This window comes from Diceros bicornis, chromosome 7 (genome assembly GCF_020826845.1).
Source record: "Diceros bicornis minor isolate mBicDic1 chromosome 7, mDicBic1.mat.cur, whole genome shotgun sequence".
NCBI classification, from domain to species: domain Eukaryota; kingdom Metazoa; phylum Chordata; class Mammalia; order Perissodactyla; family Rhinocerotidae; genus Diceros; species Diceros bicornis.
In genome coordinates, this window is record NC_080746.1 from 76,252,009 (window position 1) to 76,275,167 (window position 23,159).

The 23,159-nt window shown below is 36.4% G+C and overlaps 1 protein-coding gene across 1 annotated transcript in view; it reads right to left on the reverse strand.

The window, feature by feature from the left end:
- TSG101 (tumor susceptibility 101) overlaps nucleotides 1-23,159 on the reverse strand; it is a 47,268-nt gene that overhangs the window by 15,324 nt on the left and 8,785 nt on the right. Inside the window, exons 2-7 of the mRNA XM_058546115.1 lie at nucleotides 21,466-21,550; nucleotides 19,380-19,445; nucleotides 16,980-17,143; nucleotides 10,952-11,075; nucleotides 7,201-7,267; nucleotides 3,086-3,177 (exon numbers count right to left, since the gene is read on the reverse strand). Coding sequence (XP_058402098.1) covers nucleotides 3,086-3,177; nucleotides 7,201-7,267; nucleotides 10,952-11,075; nucleotides 16,980-17,143; nucleotides 19,380-19,445; nucleotides 21,466-21,550 — 598 coding nt within the window. The remainder of the gene's footprint in view (nucleotides 1-3,085; nucleotides 3,178-7,200; nucleotides 7,268-10,951; nucleotides 11,076-16,979; nucleotides 17,144-19,379; nucleotides 19,446-21,465; nucleotides 21,551-23,159) is intronic.

A 23,159-nucleotide genomic window follows, 5' to 3' on the forward strand; every position in this document is an offset into this window, starting at 1 on the left:
CCGTGTCGTAGTGGTTAAGTGTGCGCGCTCCGCTGCTGGCGGCCCGGGTTCGGATCCCGGGCACGCACTAACACTGTTTGTCAGGCCATGCTGTGGTGGCGTCCCATATAAAGTAGAGGAAGATGGGCACAGATGTTAGCTCAGGGCCAGTCTTCCTCAGCAAAAAGAGGAGGATTGGCATGGATGTTAGCTCAGGGCCAGTCTTCCTCAAACACACACAAAAAAGCTAAAACACGATGAAGAAAACAAGTAAGCAAGCAACAAAGGGTAGAAAGACAATACATATTAAAGGATATCCTAGATTATCATAAAATGATCATTGGTTTCTAGCCTTTCTAAGACAGTACTCAAAAAAATATAATAAAATATTAATTCCTTTGATAATCTGTTCTAAAAATATAAACATTAGGTTTGATTTTGGTTTGATTAGGTTTGATTTTCCCCACATTCCTATTTTTTGGATATACAGAAATTATCTAGTCTAAGCTGTAAAATGTCTCATACCTATTGTATTGAAATAAGTTAACATATAAAAGATCTTTAGAAACTGAGGTTCTCTACAAATCAAAGGGATCATATGATCATCTCAATGAGAAACAGGATGACAAACAGCATTATTCCCATTTTACTGATGATGCCTGAACCAAAATGGAGAGTTTAACAAGATTTAGTGTGCTTTCCTTATGGATTAAAGATCTCCCATCATTAGGTTTCTAACTTAATCATTTAAATTATATTGCAGAAAAAGAGCTACATCACAGTAAGGATGAGAACATTTTAAAAAATCAAAACCATGCCATTAGAACCTCAATAACTGGAGTGTATCAATGACAAAAACAGGGAAAGAAAGCGTTTTTTTGGGGGGAGGAGGCATTTACATCAGATTTCAGGATGGTTACAATTTATCAGAAGATATAACAGAAAAATAAACTTCACAAGATCCTACATTCATTCAGGGACTTAATAAAATATTTATTGACAAACTTCTATGTATCAAGCACTGTTCCGGCTGTTGGGAGGGTATCTATGTGTTGGGGGGGCTTGGTGGTGGTGGTAGTAGATTGGTCAGGGTAGGCCTGACTGCACCTTGCAAAGGACAGGCAGTGGACAAATCCCAAGAGAGAAAAGCAGTAGGAGATGAGGTCAGAGTAGGTAACAGGGGGAGAAAAGCAGGTTCACATAGGACCTTCCAGGCCTAAGACTGAACTGAACTCTGAGTGAATGGGAAAACACTGGAAGGTTTTGAGCAGAAGAGTGACATAATTTGTTTTAATACGATCACTCTAGCTGCTGTGTTAAAAACAGGGAGATGTAGGGGGCCAAGGATAGAAGCAGAGAAATCTTTTAGGAGGCTTTTGAAGTAAATTGGATGAAAGATAATGGTGACATGAATCAGCATTGGATATGATCAGATTCTAGATATAGTTTGAAGACAATAAGTTCCTGATGAGGAATCATCATCAATAAGGATGATGCCAAAGTTAGAGTACTGAGTAGGTATCAATGAGATGGGGAAGCTGTATAGAAAGATTGAGTTTAATTTTGGTCATGTTGAGTTTCAGATGTCTATTAAATATCCCAGTGGAGATACTGAGAAGGCAGTTGGATATAAGAATCTGGAGTTCAGGACAGAGCTGTAGGCTGGAGACATAAATTTGGGAACTGTGGGCACAGAGATGATATTTAAAGCTATGAGATCACCAGGACAGTGAGTATGGAGAATGCCAAGGACTAAGCCAGGAGGCACTTCAACATGAAGAAAGGAGACTGAGCATGAGTACCAGTGATGATAAGAGGAAAACCTAGTGAGTGTGGGGTCTTGGAAAACAAGAGAGGCAAGTGTATCAAGGAGGGAGTAACCAGCTGTGTTGAATGCTGCTGATAGGCCAACTAAGTGGAGAATAGTCACTGGCCATTGGCTTTAACCTCATAAAAGTCATTGGTAACCTTGACAGAAGAAGGTTTAGTGGTATGAGGGAAATCCCAAATGGAGGGGGTTTAAGAATGAAAGGGAGAAGAGAAATTGAAGATAATGAGTACAGATAATTGTTTCAAGCAGTTTTGCTGCAAAGGGGAATGAAGAAATGGAATAGTGGCGGCAGGAAAAGTGGAATTGAGAAGAGGACTTTTTAAGGTTATTTTAGGACGTACTTTTGTGTGCTGATAAGAGCAATCCAGTAGAGAACAAATGTTGATGATGAGAGGGGAGAAGTGCTGAAATGATGCCCCTGAGTAGTTAGAGAGGATTAGATCTAGTGGACAGAAGCAAAGACAACTGACCTGTGGTAACAGGGAAGAGGCAGATTTGGTGGTACGGGTGGGGCGGATAGGCATGTAGGAGGTGGGAGTCTGTAGAAGTTCTCGTATTGCTTTAAACTTTCTCAGTTGAAGAAAATTACATTTCAGGCACCTCTAATAAGCAATACAAAAAAGTAAGAACTCTGGTCTGCAATAATTTTGTCTTATTTGACCCACTCATATTACCCAATAGTGCTTTCTTCTCCTAAAGATGGTCATCTGTTTTTACACCTAACTAGGCTAGGAAAACCTAAGTATCTTGTTAATAGTTCAACACATATAAGGTTCACCAATAAAAAGATGTGACACACAGCAAACAGTGATAAGAGTCAGATTTATTCTTATGCCCTGGTAGAAGGCTCATTTATATGATGATAAATTACTTCAAGCTTTAGATTATAGGACATTGACCATTAAGGGTCTTCCTCTAAGAACGAAGAGTATTCTAACATTTCACATGTAAAAGTGAAATGCAGGGGGGCGGATAAGAGTGATGGGTATTTAAGGGTACAAACTTGTAGCAAGTAGTAAATAAGCCATAGGGATCTAATGCACAGTATAATGAATATAAACAATAATACTGTATTATAATTATGTAATGAATATCGCTACAATGGCAATCATATTACAAAATATAAATGTATCTAAGTAACACACAGTACACCTTAAACTTACACAATATTACATGTCAAATTTATTCAATAAAAAGAAAGTGAAATGCACTTTTCACAACAGGAGACTCTGACTTTCCTTAATGTGGAGAAATACAATTTTGAAGGGTACTTACCAACAGTGGTCACAGGAGGCTGGGAAGGGTACTGGGAGCTTGTTGTGGCAGGATACTGACCACCAGGTGGGTAAGGACAGCCGGGGTAACCACTAAAGAAAAGAACAGAAAATATTAAATGTTAAGATGACCCAATACCACGGCATCTTTAAGAACCCCATTCAGGAAGTTAAGGTTGACATGTTGTTGTTTTACCAGTTAATGGCTTTACAGTCTTAGAGCTATAGTTGTCTACTCAAGCAAAGGTCTATAGAAATTCCATTAATGACACTGGATTTACTCTTAAAGTAAATGGTTAAAATAGTTTTGTTTGGCCCTGGTTATTTGAGGGTCACCTTTGCAGGAGCAGAAACAACTGGAGTATTTCTAAGGGCAGTCCAAGAGTATCAAAACCAGAAGAAAGAAATATTTTGTGAGAGAATTCTTCCATTCTGATTTCCTGGAATTTAGAGAAATGACATTAATTTTTACCTGTGGTTCACTGATGACCTTTGCAAATATCTAATCTGAAAATACTCCTCTTTAAATAAACGTTTAAAAATTTTCTTCTCACTCTATGAAAAGTTTGTGTCATCCATGTATTCACATCAGAGTCGGAAGGAACCTTCCTTAGAAGTACTCTTCCCACATTGTTTTATAAATATCATTTACAATATCCCTGACAAATGGTCATCTTTCTCTGTTGAACTCTAAATATCATTTCAATATAACTTCTAAGTAATGGTCCTAAATTTGCACTCTGGAAGATCACTTGAATATTTGAAGACTTCTACCATTTTCCCCTCAGTCTTCTCTTCTTCAGGTGAAATATTTTAAATTCCTTCAACCATTATTTACACGGCAGGATTTTCAGATCTAATCACTTTCCTCTGAATGCTCACTAGTGTGGTGTGTTTCCCTTATAATGGAAAAGAAAAGTAAAACAGGAAGATTACTAGCTACCTGTTGGACAATAAATCTTGATTAATCCTATTTTAGCTATAATTGTCAGATCTATGACATTTGCAATTCTGATCAACAGGCCTTCTGCAAGTACATTAAAATTATTGACTAAAAAGAGCCAGCCCAGAGCCCTGGAGCACAACTCTCAGTTCAGTCAGTAATCCTTTGTCAGCGCAGTGGCTCAAAGATTCTCCTATTCGTACTACCAGCTCACACTTTATAACTTGTCCCCAACAAAAAACTTCTGTATGATTTGTTGAAGATTCAACGTAATCACAATACTCTTATCTATCAGCATAAAAATAAAATAAAAAAAGAAGAAAGTTCAGCATATTTGTTCCCAGCAGACACATGCTGAAGGCTCCTGAACAGCACTTTCGTTTCCAGTCTCTTTAGTAATCCATGCTGTAATGCTGCAAGGAAACAATGTCGATCTGACTGAAACTTCTGAATCTACCTTTCTGAAAACTGGGATAAATTTGCTCCTTTTTTCTGGAGTTCCTCTCATTTTGCATACCTTTTCACAGACAATCTGTGATCATATTGCTGAATTTTCAGTAACCTCGTATAAAACTCTTCTAGGCTTACAGATACTAACTTCAAAAAACTCCCTGTCTTTTTACTTAATTTGCTCAATTTCCCCTTCATGGTTATTCTCTATGTTTAGGGTTAATAATTTTTCTTGAGTAAAAAAATAATTGAGTAGTACTATTTTCTATCTCTATATATTTTAAACAATTTGCCCTATGTAGTAAACCTTTTCCACATTTTTAAAGAGACTGTTTTGACCTAAGTATATTTAAAAAGAATTTTCCAACATACTTATGTTCCTTTTCTTTATATACTCCTTCAAAATTTCCCATTTATTATATTTAAGGCACTGTTTCTACGTGCTTGAGGCAGGAGCTAAGATATAAATCCATCTCTTCCTCAAGATGCCAATAATCAACACAGGGCAAAATCTCTATAAACAACCCTGATAGGATAAAGGAAATAACAATGCTAAATAAAAGATAGGAAATGTACAGTGGAAAATCAATACCAGCTACAGGAGATCAGGGAAGGTTTGGGAGATCTGTAATACCTGTGAAAGCTGCACCTTTATTCTCTTCAATTCCCCTACTCAGAACCCTGTATTCTCCAGCCACACAAGACGGTTTCTCTATTCTTTCCTGGGATTCTTTTGGCTTTCACACCTCTGCTTACATAAAATGGGTGGGCTGGACTCGATAACTGGTAAGTTTCTTCTCTGTTATAAAATGCTATTACTCTTTGCTGCTCCTTCCACCTCTAAATACCTAATTTTCTTCTTTAAGGTCATCCTCATAAACCAGTTCTTTCATTACAAAGCTACCTCTAAGCTCCCACCTCCAAACCAGAGGTGATCTCTCCATTAAAGCTCTGTTTATTTGTCACAGCACTTACCATTTTCTGTCTTTTCTGATATCAGGAACTGTTTCCTAATAACCTTAATACATGCTCGCTAGCACACACACCAAAACTGGAATAACCATTCTTGACATACCTTTTAGTTTCCTTGTATACATGCTGCAGGTGCTAAATAAAACTTTCAAAAGATCTTAAGATTTGGAAGAAAACTTAGAGATCATCTAGTCCAACTTTCTACAGCAAATAAAGACTCTCATATTCATTGTTTTAAGATAATGATTCTTCTTGAGTCACTGATTTATTAATTCTCCTTTAGGACAAAGGGAGAAGAGAAAGAGGTTCTGAGGCTCTTCTGCCAAGCCCTTTTATATACAGAAAGATACAGATGACAATTTGAATACAGTTTCCCTTAACAACTCATTAGCATGTTACATTTGCAGATTAAAATGCTTCACATTTCACAGGAAAAAAACATCAAATCTTTCAAAAATAGCTGCCTCAAAAAGGAAATTCTTACAAATAACCTCACAAACAAACTTTTGTAGTTACATAAGATAAGCAAATAAGATTTACATTTTTGTCAATATTTTCAGCCTTCATTTTTATCTACAAGTTTCTTTGAAACGGCTTTAATGTTCAGAAGTCCATTTTCTTATTGTATTCCCAACAACCATTCCCTATATGTACAAAGCTCCTTCTTACTAGCCACTGTTAATTATAAAGGTGTGTAATTTCAAGGCTTCAGACAGGTTTCATTTGTAGAACTCAGTCAGAAAATTACGGGCCTCAAGAAATCTAGAACTTATAGCCTGTTTATATATTACAATCATAGAAATCTTTCTCTATTGTCCCTGACAGATGTTCATCTAGTCTCTGCTTACTTATCTAATTTTACAGAATGCTTACTACCTTATAAAGCTAGTCCCTGAAATTAAGAAAGGCCCAGAAAAAAATAACCTTGCTAAATTTAACTTATAAGATCCTGCATATATGTACATACATATATTTAGTATGGCAGATGTTCAGGAAATGTGGCTGCATTTATCTATGAGGGTTATATTAAGCTAAGAAGAGTTAGCAGAGTTAAAAAATTTTTGTTAATTGTTAGAGTAGCTGAAAATCTCATCTAGGCACCAGTATATGCCAGTCTTGCATTTTAAGTTAGTTCAGAGACCACCTTTGGAAAGTACCTCCCAGATTACCACTGGAACAAGTACACATTTAAAACATGGGTTAATAATTATTTCTCATTGATTTTCTAATGTGTGTTATTCGTAGACTGATTACACTATTAACTTAATTTACCTGTGTTATTATCAAACGGGTAACAAAGGTTGATAGTACACGTAGTCTATGAACGGAATGAAATATATATCACGAAGACAAGACTGACCCCATCATATGAACCATTAATTGGTTCCCTGTAATTCACAGAAAAGGTAAGTTTTTTTTTAAGGGTATTAAAATACTTTTATCCTTGCTGGATATACAAGTTCTTAAAAGGGAAGTAGCAAGAATTTCAAGGTCCAAAACCAATGAAGATCATTGTCATCACCCTACCCCTTTCCTCTCTGAAAGTAAAATGAAGCTGCATTTCTCTAGAATGGAAAAAACTCCTTTTGAACTATGTATACAACCATAAAATTCCACCAATAAACTGAGTTTTACCTTCCATTAAATTGCAACTAAATTTACTTATTGCCCTAGTTAGTACCCATTATTTTGATTCTAGATCTAACAGTAGAATTTCTAATACAATTACTGAAAAGATAATTTTTCATTACCTGGGATTGGGAGGGTATCCAGATGGGTAGGCAGAGATTCCACTTGGCATGCCTGGCATGTAGGAAGCTAAAAATAATTTTTAACATTTTTAAATAATATGCATATACAGGTTATATATATGGTTATACAGGTTATCAAATAAGACATACATCACTGTCAAACCACAGCAAAATTTCACAGTTAAAGAATCCAAATCTCAGCACCAAAACAAAACAAGCACTCTACCCATATTAGTTCTTTATTGCAAGCAGTAAAAATCTTCAAATCACATAATTCTCAAAGCATTAAACATGAGTTATGATAACACACACGACAATCTCAACAAGAATAACTGGCAGACAGGTCAGTTATATATATATAATAACCTGGTCAGCTCTCTAAGCTCTCAAGGAATCTGTCACCTGAGACAGGAGCTGCTCAGTCTGGAATTCAGAGGAAGGCAATTCCGCCCTCTTCTGGTCCAAGGTCAGCTTCTTAGAAAGTGACCTCTTTACTACACCTAAGAAATCTTTTGATATTTCTTCTAAGACTATGTTGACCGATCAGCACAGCTGGTTTTGTTGGCTTGATGGAGTACTTTAAAAGACTTCAAACTATTACGAGAAGTCCTATACAAAATATATTCAGCTAGACTGGTTAAAAACAAAACAAAAGCTTGAAAATATCAGGAAAAAAGGTTCAAATCGAGCAAGCTTAAAGAATGTGTTAAATATTTTTTAAAGAGAACACTAATGACAGAGCTAGTCAGTGGTGTCAAAAGGCTAACTAATATAGAGAAAGAAAAAGAGAAGTTAATTTTGGTCTTAACTGGAAATAACTTGTTTGAGAATCAATTTATCCTCAGTGAAATTTTTATCACTGAATGATGAATTAGCCCTTAATCCAATCAATAAATATTTTAGTGCCTTCTATGTGACAGGGACCAGAATTTGATTAAAAAAAAAAAAAAAAGAAAGAATTCCTAGCCTCAAGTTGCTTAGAGTCTAGTGGAAGAGATAAATAAACAAGGAATAATAATACAGAGTGATAAGTGTTATGATAGGGGAAGTAGAGTGCTATCCACAGGACCACACAGGAGGCAGCTCATGTAAACCCAGGAGGTGGGGGTAAACTAAACTGATCCAGTAGAGGAATGGTGTATGAAGGCTTGAAGGCAAGAGAGGTGGAGCCTTCAAGAAATAAACCTTTAGAGCACAGAATGCAAGTGGGTGGGAGAAGTATGCTGGGTTCTGACCAAGGGCCTTAGAAGTCTTTACCGGAGTTGCTGAACACACATCTCCAAGTATCAGTGCTCATACTCTTCTTGTTAGGATGAATCTATAGACGTCGTAAGTAAATTTTTTCTTAAGTATAATGAAGCTAGGATGATGTTCAATGCTATTTTAGAAAGGAAAAAAAATCTCAAAATGTTACAATTGCCAGATTCCATAAAACATTTTTTCTTCCTGGGGCAAAGCACAGTCGATCTTTATGAACATCAAAAGATGAGGCCACTATTAAGTGTCAGCAACACAAACAGTCAATTACTACCCCTCATGTTAGTTTCTCTCTCACATATATAAACCACCACTTCACAGTTACAAGCAATTTCCTCATAATTATAAGGAATTTTCCTTTTCTAAGGTTCTGAAGAGCTAATAATTCCTCCAAAGCCTTCAAATTTTGATTCTTGGAAACAACAAATGTTATTTGGATCCAAGACTGGCGAGAAAGCCGATAATGAGATGAAGTAATTTTAGAGCCAGAATAAAATGAGATACATATACACATAACATACGGGGTTATTATAAGGATCAAATAAGAAGAAATATGAAATGCTTAGCTATGTCTCATAGTTACCACTAAAGGTTCACTATTACTGCTATTTGTCAAAACATGAGGTTTGGCCATAACACTTTTTTTTTTATTGATGTTTTAATAGTTTTTAACATTGTGAAATTTTGGGTTGTACATTTTTGTTTGTCTATCACCATATATATGACTCCCTTCACCCCTTATGCCCACCCCCCACCCCCCTTGCCCCTGGTAACCACAGTACAGTTTTCTCTGTCCATGTGTTGGTTTATATTCCACATATGAGTGAGATCATACAGTGTTTGTCTTTCTCTTTCTGGCTTATTTCACTTAACATAATATGCTCCAGGCCCATCCATGTTGTTGCAAATGGGATGATTTTGTTTATATAACACTTTTTTAACGCAACTCACAGCTCAAAAGTCATCCTAAAACAGAAGGTCAAAAATTTTTTGAGTAATGACAATAATAATAAAAGAAAATAATTTCTCAACTAGAAGATAATATTTATTTAAGTATGTATCCAAATTTCTGGGCTACTTCTTGGTGTGTGTGGGGGATGGAATTCAGACCTTCATTTCTTTATAGTCATACCTAATAATAATGAATATTGTTTAAAAAGTATTAAAACTGGAATGGATAGACAATAAATTGGTCTCTCTTAGTAATTTACTTAAATTAGCTCTAGACTGTGTAATGTGATTTGCACTGCAAAACTGAACTGCAATAGTGAGCTCTTTAGTGTGGTCTCTTTCTAGAATGCTGCACTTCCAATGTCAATATAAAACTAGAAGAAATTTAGGGAAAAAAATCTTGCTTAGGGGGCTGCCTAAATTTCTGAAAAGGTTACCATTATCTTAAGTGGTCACTGGCTATGTTATCTGAGCAAATAAACATGAATGATGAACTAGGAAATATTTGGTATTTCAAATGTAAATGAGCAAGATTATGTAATCTCGGGTACTAGAGTCAACAGAATTAAGATGAAAATAAATTTCTGGTCCAAAGAATCACTAGAATATTTATTAAAAGAGCAACTAAATCCTAAAACAAGCTTATTCTGGCAAGGCAGGGAAGGAAAAGGAAATGGATTCAGAAAGTTTTGTCAGATTCCCATTTAGCTTGTGAGTCAAGATGCTCCTAGACAGAATGGATTAAAAAGGAAGAGGACAATTTTCAGCAGAAGAAAAATGAAAGCTCACATAATCTGTCTTATAAGTTTGGTTAATTATAATCTTAAAATTTGTTTAAAAAAAAAAAGTCACAGCTCAAAACACAATGAAATCAATACAGGTTTAGTAAAGGCAAAACAAGTAAGTACAACCAACTCTCAATTATCCACGGAGATTTTAAAGTATCAGTAAGAATTATTTTTAAAAAACCCAAAAATAATAGAGATAATGTACAGCAATGAGGAGAGAATTGGTACTGACTCCATGCCCCCACCCTCTCCACATAGGGTAAAATCATGAATTGGCTGTACTAAAAAGAAAGCTGAGAGCTAGATGTCCAATTGTGTACACCCAGAATAGCTGAATGTGAATGGTTTAGTTGATTTTGTAATTGATTCTTATCTACAACACTGATCCTGGAGTTTCAAAGTAAAAGAGAGGTCAGACTACCTTTCAAGTTATATCTGTTTTCAAACTGATCAAATAAGGCTATTCCATGGCATGCGTACTTTAAAAAACCCAACAAATTCTAGCTCTATTCCAGCATTCTTTCTCCTCCATTTTGGAATCCAGCACACCCATAGTTAGACTTCTACCCACAAACGAAAGCCCAAATGCCAGTCTTTGGTGGGAATCTGTACATGCAGATGTGGGGCCTCAGAATACCGCCAAAAAATCCACTAACTTGATAAGCTAAAAAGCAAAGTGAAGTCATTAAAAAATTTTTTTATAAGGTTTTATGTTTTGTTTATATGAGTTTAAAAATTATCTCAATTCTACTTACTATTTGGTGGCCCTGTTGCCTGGTATGGTGGATAGGATGTTGAAATAGGACGAGAGAAGACTGGAGGTTCATCTCCAAACACCACAATCATGACCTGAATAAGCCCCAACAAGTCTGACTGTGGCTAAAAATGGAAAATAAATTTAAGTCAGCTACAGATTTACTCTTTGGCAATTTACTCATTTCTTATCAGTTTTCAACTCAGCTGATAATTTTCTTTGTAGAACCCCCAAAATGAAAATTCCATTTATTTAATAAAGTTAGGTGATTTTTACTCATTATTTATGTGTAATAAGGCTGTTGCTTCATGTATATAAAAATGACACTAGCCAAACCAGTATATTGCAAAATTCAGGGAGTACTGTTCTTCATTTGACTCCATATGCCTAACCAAAACTGATTATATTTCCAATGGACAAATTAAGTATTCTGGTACAAATTCAGGGATGGATGTAAGCAGTAGTCACAAATATTATTTAAGGCCTTTGAAAGATAACAATGTTACTTTGGAAACACGTGTTCTTAGATTAATTTTTATTAAAGAGAGTATTATCAACTCTGAAATTATAGGTAGACTCTTGCTTAGAAATCATTAGATCATTGTGCAAAAGATACAAATTGTTAAAAGACCTTCCCTCCAATACAATAGTTACTAACAGTGCCTGTTTTTCCATAAAGCTAAACTTTTCTCTCAAATATCTAATTTAAGACAAACTATGCTAGGCAAAGTTGTTCAAACTGGCTTATTTGATGGTTCCGTTTTCACTCCTTAATATATTTTGTGTATATCTCATCTCATCTACTTCATTCATGATTCATCAGGTTCTGAAGGATTACTCAATCTTCTTCATCAGTTAATCATCTTCATAACTTCTCTTCTCCTGATAAAAGACTTCACTATCAATTTTCAACCTTCCAAAGCACCAAACTCATCTCATTTGTTCAATTTTGTCCCAGCTTATGGAAGACAAGATTAAACATTTCAGAAAGCTTCCCGTTAAAACTTGCCGATTCCCACTATGCCAATACTTTCTTCTGTTTGTCTGTGATTTCCACGCTGAGACCGGGGGTAAGCATGTGCAGTATCTGTGCAGCACCAAGGAGTCGGGGCTGGCGATAGTGGCCGGTGTGTGAGGGGGTGGCTATTGAGACCACACACTTTGACCTTTTGTTATTTAGTCCAACAAAACTCCCAAACTAAATCATAACCCCATTCATTTTTTTATTGAGACATAATTCACACACTATAAAATTTACCCTTTTAAAGTATATAGTTCAGTGGTTTTTTTCCATCACCGCTATCTAATTCTAGAATATTTTCATCATTCCAAGAAGAAACCCGTGCCCATTAGTAGTCACTTCCCATTTCCCCCTCCCCTCAGCCTTTGACAACCACTCATCTATTTTCTGTTGACAGTTTTGTTGTTCAATATAAAATTTATATTTTATTTCATATAAATGGAATCACACAATATGTGACCTTTTGTATCTGGCTTCTTTCACTTTATGCTTTCAAGGTTCATCCGTGTTGTTGTATGAATCAGTACTTCATTCATGCATTCTTATAACCACAGTTTTGTCAGGACAAGTTTTATTTTAATTCTTTATCATCCCATTCCTTTCACACTAAATTCTTTGAAGGAAGGAAAATTAATCTAATCTTTAATATCTACTTCCAAGCCTATTATAAAGCAACAGGTCATGAATTCAAACTAATTCAGAATGACTAACGACTCATTCAGAATGAGACAGGATATGAAAAGTAGCAAGAACACTGCAGCAGTTTATTTTAGCTCAAACGCTAAGGGTCAACTGAAAGAGATAATACCTTTACAAAACTGCTTTCCCAATGAAACCTCTGCAAACTTAAAAAGCAAAATTCCTCTAGTCTCTACCCTGTTTTACTTGTTTGCTTTTCCAGCAAGCAATAAAAAGGTCTGTTTTTACATTCTAAGCAGTATATGATACACGTTCAGGATTAGGATTAATAAGCAATTTAATCAGTAAGATCAAGATACATGACAGCAGCCCTAGTTTCTGTTCTGTGTCATGCTGGATTACCACAACAGCCTCCCAGGCAGCTTCCAGTTTTACTTACTTATTTTGACTGCGAGTTTCTATAAAAGTTCACGTTCCCATAATAGGAAGCTGTTGCTGAAAATCAGCTAGGGATTTAGGCAGGGACTACATTTCCCAGCCTCCTAGTTTTTACCAATGGATGACCCTAAGCAGAAGTGATTTAACTTCCAAGCCAAGGCGGATAAGAAGGCGGTGCTCCTTTACCACCCTCTCTTTGCTCTTGCTCCTTGATGCAGAGGACTCTGAAGTTCCGGGAGATGGTGGCACCACAAATTGGAAAGAGCCTGAGTCCCTGAAGCACCAAGTGGAGGAAAGCTGCCTGCCAATGAGGAACACTCCCAGTGGACCATCATGCGGGCAAGAAATTTCTAGTGTTGAGCCTCTAGTATTGTGGAGTTTATGTTTTAGAGCAGCTAGTGATTATTAGAGAGCTAATTAACGTATTTATCTAGTACACTTCAGACATTATACCTACTAATCATTGCTTTTAATACCCCACTCTTATTTAAAAATCTATAATGACTTGCAACTGCCTATTAAAGGACAAAGTCCTCAGCTAACAATCAGGATCCTCCATGGTATGGCCTCGAATACCATACCAACGTTAGCCACCATTACGTCCTTTTTGTTAGATTTGTGAACTGTGTCATACATATAGAAATGTATAAAACATATGTAATTTTAAAGAGTAACAATAAAGAAAATGCCTTGTAGCCATCATCCAAGTTAAGAAATAGAGGACTGCAGGTCACTGAGAAGTTCCTGACTGTATCCCCTCCATCTACTCTAGAGGCAAGCACTTCTCTGACTTAGTGAACAATCATTCTTTTGCTTTAATTTAAACATACTACCTTATGAATGATTTTTTAAACAGTATATTTAATTTTGCCTGTTTTTGAACTTCATATGAATTAAATAAAATTCTGTGTATTCTATTGAGACTTGTTTCTTTTGTTTAGCAATGTTTGTAACATACATTACTTTTTGCTGAGGAAGACCGGCCCTGAGCTAACATCTATTGCCAATCCTCCTCCTTTTTTTCCCCAAAGCCCCAGTAGACAGCTGCATATCATAGCTGCACATCCCTCTAGTTGCTGTATGTGGGACGCGGCCTCAGCATGGCCAGAGAAGCGGTGTGTCAGTGCGCACCTGGGATCCAAACCCAGGCCGCCAGTAGCGGAGCACCCGCACTTAACCGCTAAGCCACGGGGCCGGCCCCGCTTGCCATGTTTTTTAGTTTGTATGTGCAAGGGTTACGCTTGTGCAGCGGTTCTCAACTGGGGGTGATATTTTTGTCTCCCAGGGGATATTTAGAAATGTCTAGGGACATTTTTGGTTGTCACAACTGGGTATGTGTTATGCTCCTGGCATCTCGGGTAAAGGCTAGAGATCCTATATCCTACCATAAATAGGACAGCCCTCCCACAATAATTCTCCAGCCCACAATGTCAATAGTGCTGAGGTATATACCAAGGAGTGGAACAGCTAGGTCATAGGGCATGTGAACTTACAACTTTACTAGGTAATGCCAAACTGGTCTCCAAAGGAGTTGTGTCAGTTTTACTCCCACTAGCAGTATCTAAGAATTCCCTTTGTTCCACATCCTCACTAACTCTTGGTATTGTCAATTAGTGCAAATTTGATGGGTATGTAGTAGTATTTCACTGTGATTTTACTTTTTAATTATGTTTTGTGTGTGTGAGGAAGATTAACCCTGAGCTACCATCCATTGCCAATCTTCCTCTCTTTGCTGAGAAAGATTGGCCCTGGGCTAACATCCGTGCCCATCTTCCTCTACTTTATAGGTGGGATGCCGCCACAGCATGGCTGGATAAGCAGTGTGTGGGTGCGCGCCAGGATCTGAACCTGCGAACCCCGGGCCACCGAAGCGCAGCGCGTACACTTAGCTGTTATGTCACTGGGCGGGCCCCTCCTATGTTCTGTTTTGAAAGTGTTACCCTTTTGCCTTTCACAATCTACCTGAAATTGATTTTTGTGTATTATACAAATAGGAATCCAACTCTCCCAACTCCATTATTGAAAAGTTCACCTTATCCCCACTGATCTGCTATAATACCACTGTCATATATCAAGTGTTTATATATAGTAGATCTTTTTCTGGGTTATTATGTTCCATCTATCCGTTTGAATATTCCTGTGACAATTACATACTCTCTTAATTACTAGTTTTATAATACATTTTGATATCTTCCTTATTCTTCTTGGAGAGTGCCTTGGCAATTCTTGATTTTTTGCATTTCCATATAAATTTTAGATTCAGCTTATCAAATTCACACAATTAACAAAACACAAAGAAACAAAAACTGTTAGGATATAGATCAATCTGTAGAGAACCAATATTTTTATAATACTGAGTCTTCCAAGCCATGAATAAGGTTCTCTTTTCTTTGACTTAAGTCTTCTTTAATGTTTTTCAATCAAATTCAAAATTTTCTCCATAATGGACTTCAACATCTTCGTAAGGTTTATTCCTGAGTCAACAGTATTAAAAAATATGAAGTATTCATTTACTACTTCATTAATTCTCTATTCTGTTGAGTCCAGTCTGCTACTAAACCCATCTACTGAGTTCTTAACTTCTATTATTCTATTTTTCAGTTCTAACATTTCCACTTGGTTCTTTTTTAATACAATTCTCCACCTTGAACATATTAATCACAATCATTTTTAACTCTGTGTCTGATAACTGGGTTTCCTGGGAAATAGTGTCCTTTTTCTATTGTCTTTTTTCCTCTTTGTCCTCTTTCTTGACGTACTTGATAGTTTTAAACTGTACGTAGTACACTGTTCGTGAAAAATTACAGGGGCTCTATACATTATCTTCCTCCAGCAAGGGTTCACCCTATCCTATAGCAGGCAGATACTGTGAGAATCACCTTAATATAATCAGGGACTGAGTCTGAGTCAAGTCTGGGGTTTTGTAAGGCTCATTCTACCTGAGTTCTACTCTTGGGGTGTGTTCCTCCAGTGGCGTCAACTAAGAGCCTGGGATGTTTAGTTACACCCCGCCTCCTTGATAAGGCTCCAAACTCCTACTGCCTCCTCAACCTGAGACTGCTGAGAACTTGGCTGTGTTTTTCAGAGGTGTTCTGCTTAGCTCTTCAGCATCTTGTGTTTGAGGTTTAAGAATTCCGCATATCCCTTGAGGGAGAAACTCAGATTATCTGATTTACCTCTTTTTAGCTTCCTCTTCTCCCAAATCTTGGCTCCTAAAGTGCTGGCTATGTTGGCAGACAGAATAGATGTTGTCTTTTCAGCCTTGTGAGACTGCTAGAAACTCTGCAGGCTTCTCTGCCTCTTAGCTAAGGCCCTCTGCCCAGATTCTCAGCCTCTCATCCTATACCAAGAACCAGTAAATACCCCTAGGGAAATTAGGAGAATGTTGGCTCATCTCTGCAGTTTCCTTCTGTATAGGATCTTGGCCCTTCAAGTCCTGATTGCCTCAACAGTTCTCCAAATCCTTCCACAGATGTTGTTTGTACTGTGTTTGGCTTTTCCAGTTATTTCTGATAGGAAGTCTGGTCTGCCAGAGCTATACCATCAGACACAGAAAGAGAATTTCCTACTACTATTACTTCTTGATAGGAATGCTTTGAGTAATGAGATTTGAACAGTTTCACAAATATATGCCACCAGTATACTATTTTTTAATGCATTTCCCACTATGTGAATTCTACCTATTCTTAAAGGATCAACTCAAGCAAATGAAATAGTGACTATGCACATTTTGTAAATTACCAAGCACTGTACAAATATAAGACATATTTCTTTTAGAGAGCTTTTTCCGATTACCCAGCTCAGTGATTAGTCATCTTATGTGAACTTATCTATCCTCCTTAGAATCTTCTTTGAGTGTTAACAGAAAGTAGATGCTAGTGAGCAAAATATATAAAATACAACGAATTCACAGAACACTGTGAATACTTACATGTTTCCATTCATGTAGATAAGGAAGATATATCTTTCCATTTGCATCAACATGTTTTCCTGTTTTAATAGTCATTGAACTAGTAGGCTTAACAAAACAGATAGGGGGGTTATACGGGTATGTGTCCAGCAGCCACAGGCATATTGGAATATTATACGTATTACCTGTGAGAGAAAGAAAACCGTTACTCTATTTTTATTATTTTTCAATAATGGCTTAGTAGGTAAGCAAGAGAGAGCTATAACTAAAAATAATCACAACAAATATTTTATGTTTCCAAGTTCTGTTTAAGATCAGTTTCTCAAATTTTCAGTTTGTAAAATACATAAGCAGGATTAAGGAACTAACTGATCACTACTCTGCCAGCATCTGCTTGCTGCTGTAAAAACGTTCTTCACGAATTATCCTTTGGCTCACTCTATTCTTTGCTACTTGACTCTTGTCATTTCAGTTAATAAGGTTCACTGGGAAGGGATACAGAGGGAAGACCAAGGATTATGGTGTCCTTTCAGAAAGCGATATAATAAGCTAGACTTGAAATTCCCTTACCAAAGCCAGACTCTAAGACCTAATTCAACTGTCAAACCGATGCTGACTGTGGCCACAGCTTGACCAATGCATATGGCATTTTCAGTGGTGGTTACTCAGAATCACTGATGTCATCTCTTTCTCTTTGCTTTATGTAACAGAATTTGTAAGTTGAGAAATTTGACTATATAGAGTCAAAATGAACAGTGTTTCAAAGGATTCAATAGAGCTAATACAGTGAACATAAATCATGGCCTTTTCTTACTAAGCTCAAAGTCCAATGTCCCAAGCAACCCTTTGCATCACCTAACATAATTCAGATACATTTTTTTCCCCTCAGAAACAGTTTCACTTCATATGAGTAAATACACATAAATTTCACTTAAAGAAATCAGACAGTTGTAGGACTTTGGATTTATTTTTTACCCAAAACTACTTCTACAATGAAAAAAAGCTCCAACAGAATATATCCTAATAGATAGAATATAATTTTATTTCACCACCCAGAATTCTTTGCTTTGTGAAAACGAATTCTCCGGAATTACTTAGGCTTAGGAACTATGCTGTATGAAAAATGGTGAGGAAATAGAGAAAGTTAAGATAAAACTTATATACATATATATAAATATATATATATAAATATAGTGTATTTATATATTTTATTATATAAATGTCTTTAATTATGTCTACCATAGTTTCCTGCCTCCCTCTCCCCACCATATGCCTATTTCCCTCACCAGAGTTTATTTCCTGAGAGCAAAAGCAAAATCAGTAATACTGAATTTTACTCAGTTCTCTCTAAATTTATCATACTTGCTTTATACAATGCTGATGCTCAAATGTTTTTTCCCTCCACCTGGACTATCCATTCTGTTATGAATAGTTGACTCATCCTTTAATAGCAAGTTCAAATGTCATTTCCTCCATGATCTTCCCATGTGGTCTTGTTCTCCTCTGTAATCTCATAGCACCTTTACATTTCATTATTCTATAGCAGTTATAGAAATTATAAATATCTATTTATTCCCTCTGTTTCCCCTATTCATGTAGGTTCTTCCAGAGAAGATACATCCTTTATTCATCCACAGCCCCTATCACCTATGCCTCATGCATAGTAGGTACTATATAAAATCAATGAGTAAGTTACAGAGACATAGGTCTTAGCTAGTCATAAGGAATAATTAACAGAGCTGTCCAAAACCAGAATAGTTGTTTATGAAGCTGAATGCTTCCTTATCACTGTAAGTATTCCAGCAGAGGGTGGCTGACTGGTTAACAGAGACATTATTACCCATCATCAGCATTATTACCAACATTACACCCATAAATAATAGCTACTTTTTTGATATCTGTTTATTATATACCAGGCACTGTGCTAAGTCCTTTACATATGTTATCACAATGAATTCTTTTTGAGTTAGGTACTATTATTGAAATGTTTTAGACGCCCATTGTCACAAAACTGATAGATTAAGATGAAACCTTACTCTGCTCTGACTTTAAAGCCTCCGTCTTAGCCACTATACCATACAGCTTCCCATTGTCAGAAAAGTCTGAATGGGGTGGGAGGCTGAAGTAGGAGGCATCTAAGATCACTTGCTAGTTCTAAGATTCTCTGATTCTATGAAAAATCAAACTCTTCCAGTGCACTGAGGCACTTATTTGTTGAAATATCTTGGTAAGGAAGGGGAAAAAAAGCTGAAATATTAGGTGCTGCTGCCAAATAAAGTTCAATTAGAACAGAAGTTAAAATCTCTACATCATCATGCAAGTCATGAGATGGAGCTTTAATTTACTTATAACTCCTCAGCAACATATTATATGAGTCAAAATGCATCTCTACTGGAAACATAAATTACCTAAGACACTCACCTCGATAAGGCACAGGAATTGTTCCAGTGAGGTTCATTAGTTCCCTGGAACTGCCATCATTAAAAACTGAAAGGAAAGAACAAAGATTTAATCACAAGCATTTCTGTAGATACTCCCACATAAGTTTATTCTTTCAGAAACACTGGTTAAAACTCTTATCATCCTTGAAAGGGGCTAACTTGTTAATGTATCATCCATTTTATCCAATGACAAAATATCCTTTGTTGATTCACTCAGTGGGATCAGCTTTTGAATGAGTAAAGAAAAGATGCTTTGAATTACTTGGAAAAATGGATGTGAGTGCTACAATCCCAGTAAATATGAGCTCTGGAGCCCCAACTAACATGATTATAAAATTACTTAAAAATCACTGTCAAGTGATACCATAATAATGTTAACCTAATATCATTAAATTTTAGATTCCCCAGACATTTATCCCCACTCATTGTCATTCTCAATCCCAATGGAGCATCAAACCACAGTATTAAAAAGAAAAAAAGTTTTGACAAATATAGATGTCTTCTTTCAATACAAGCACTTCTCCTATCACACAAGTTTTTCTATCTATAATTGGTTGATTAATTAGAGCACATAATTTGTATTACATGGACTGCTATTATTTGTAATAATGATTTGGAATTAACACGGTATCACGTAGGGAAAAGGCTATAATGTGCAGTACAAGAACATCAACCTGCACTGTTGACCTCAGTTCTTTTACTTACTATTGACAATATAAACTGTGCTGTAATTTACTCTGATTTTGTGGTTTTTTTAAACCACCTCATTTAAATTTAGGGGTTTATTTACTCTAGAAGCATTCTGATGACAATGGATTAGACTTGGTCCAGCTGTATAAGATCTGTTCAATGATGCTGGAGTCTGTCAGTTTTGATCCGCATATTTATTCTTTTAGTGTGCAGTGAAAACTATACACTTACAGTAGAGTTCTAGCTCCAGTTACTTTTCCCCTCATGGAAGCCATTTTTAAATTAATTCTAACTTTGGTAATATGAAGTTCTTTGTGGATCTAAATACTATAGTACAGTATGTGGACAGGAAGGAGAACGGTGCCCTAGGTCTGGGAGAGGCCTTCTGGCTCATGTTTGTTGTTCAGGAAATTCAGCAGTGACTGCCCTCTGTTGCCTCCCACCGCTCGTCACCAGCCTCCTCATGTTTTCAGAGCCCTAGGGCTGAGCGGAGACTGGAGCGAGAGTCTCATACAAAATTTTGCCCTCAGTGCCAAGGGCCTCACAACAGTCAGGAGGCAGCATGGGTTCCCCCTTGGCCCTGGCACCTTAGGTGTTTACAAGAAGACAGGGTGGGAGAGATTATGTTAGGATTGGTGGGGATAAAAAGACTATTTGAAAAAAAAGCACAACTCTAGGTACTGCCATTTCTTACTTAAATCCCAACTTTATTTCATCTCAATAGAAAGTGGACACAAACTGTCACCTACCTACTCTATAGAATTAAGGACTACATTTTAAAAATGTTTTCCTCATCCATAAAATGAAAGGGATGATCTAGAATATACTTTTGCAAAATGTGTTCCTAAGAATTTAAAGAGATGCGCTAGGGAGAAAAAAAGGATTGAGCAGTTAATTAACTTTAGGGTATACTGTACATTATATTCTCTTCTCTCCCCTTGGTGAGGCATAACACATAAGTATATTAAAGCCTCTGAGAAATCCTGCTGCAAAGAAACTCATTTAATTTTGTTCAATCAATAATTGCTCAAACTTAACCACAGAATCCCTCCACCCGCCCCAAACAACATTCTTCCCAACTATGGATAATACCTTGGGAAATGTTGGACTACACTATCTTTAACATCCGCTGTAGGTCTAAATTTGCATAGTTTTATGTTAGAGTATTTTTTAAAAACTTAAAATAACTAAACAAATGTAAAATGTTATTATTAGATCTTGTAATTTCCTATCCCTCCAACATTTTATTAGGTAGAGGTTCAGTCCTACAATGGACAACCCAACAAACTTACAAGGAAAATGGGAAACTTAACAATCATTAACAAAAAGCGTCCAGTCAAGGTACAGTAATTGATATTTTTATTATATAAACTCACCATATGAATCCAATACAGGTTTGAGATCTTTGTATAAAGTAATAACGTTGACAGTTTCACGTACAGTTAGGTCTCTATATTTGTACTGAAAAGCAAAATCACAGAGGAATTTAGTTTAAAACCAATGCACATATTACTGCTAGGTTAATTTTCTTAAAATCTTATTTTCTTAATAGCACTCTTCTTAAAAGTATAATGGTTCTCACTAATCATTAACATTAATTAAAACCTGAAAGAACCTCAGTAGCTTTTTCTCCTGCCACCTATTCAAATCTTTTACTCACCTCCATTTTAGCCCCTCTTTCCAACTTAAAAGGCCCTCTACCAAATCAAATCTTAATCAGTCTCACAGACTTAGCTTACATCTCTCTCCCTCTTCTTGATGAATCCTTTTCCAGAATTCCCTTTAGCCTGTAATGATTCTCCCTTTCCTTCAAACTTCAACATTTATTGTCAATACCAACTATTCTGCAATTTATCATTTGCTATACGGTATTTTCACACCCACACCTTGTACCACGCCACTCCAGGAAAACTAGAAACCTGGCTTACACACTCTTGGCAGATTGGGAGATCAGGAGATGGGGACTCCCATCCCCATTTGATCACAATACAGTGAAACTCATCAGTTGACAAGCTCCATCCATGCACACAAAGCTTTCAATCACCTTTTAGTGCTTCTCTCTTAAAAAGGAGCAGTCAGCCATTCCAAAAAGAAAGACTCCAAAAAGCACAACAAAGACCAAAACAGAAAAGAAGGAACTAAGAAGTAATGGAAATAACGCAAGGAGCAGAAGAAAACTTCAAAAAGAATTAGCATTAATAACTTCAAAGAAAGAAGAAATGATAGCGTATCCATGAAACAAGAACACTCAGAGAAAAAGGACTCTTGGACATAAAAAATGTGAGAACAGAAACAAAACATTCAACAGAAGGATTAGAATATAAAGTCAAAGAAATCTCACAAGAGACTAGCACAAAAAGAATGATAGACAATAAGGGAGAAAATACAAGAAATTTAGGGAATAAATCCAGGAGATCTACTCAAAGGCATTTCTTCAGCATTTCTTGCCCTCTTCTAACCTGAAGCACCAATTTTTCCATGCTATGGGATCAGTACTATTAGCACACAAACATATTCTTATTTCTCCCATCTTATTCACACAAACAAACACGTTTCTGCCCTCCCTTCTCCCTCCAGCTAGTCACACTTCTCTCAGTTCCCCTTTATAGCAAAAACTCCTGCAAGGAGCTGCCTACATTTGCTGTCTTTGACTGCTCTCTTCCTATTCTCTTTAAGTCTTTTTATTAGGGAACATTTCAAACATATCCAAAAGCAGACGGACTAGTTTAATGCATCCTACACCCAGCTTCAACAATAATCAACTCATAGCCAATCTATAACCTCATTCCTCCTGTATTATTCTGAAGCAAATCATAACATCATATCCTATCACCCATAAATATTTTAGTATTTGTCTTTAAAAGATAAGAATTAAAAAAAAAAACCCACAATACCATTATCACACTAAAGTAATCACTATTTCCTTAACATCATCAAATATGCAGTCTTCTGTCATATTTTTTTTAGTTTGTTTGAATCGAGACCCAAATAAAGTCCACACACTGCAATTTGTTAAAATGTCTTTTAAAGGTCTCTTTTAATCCATAGATTCTCTCTCCCACCCCTCTTT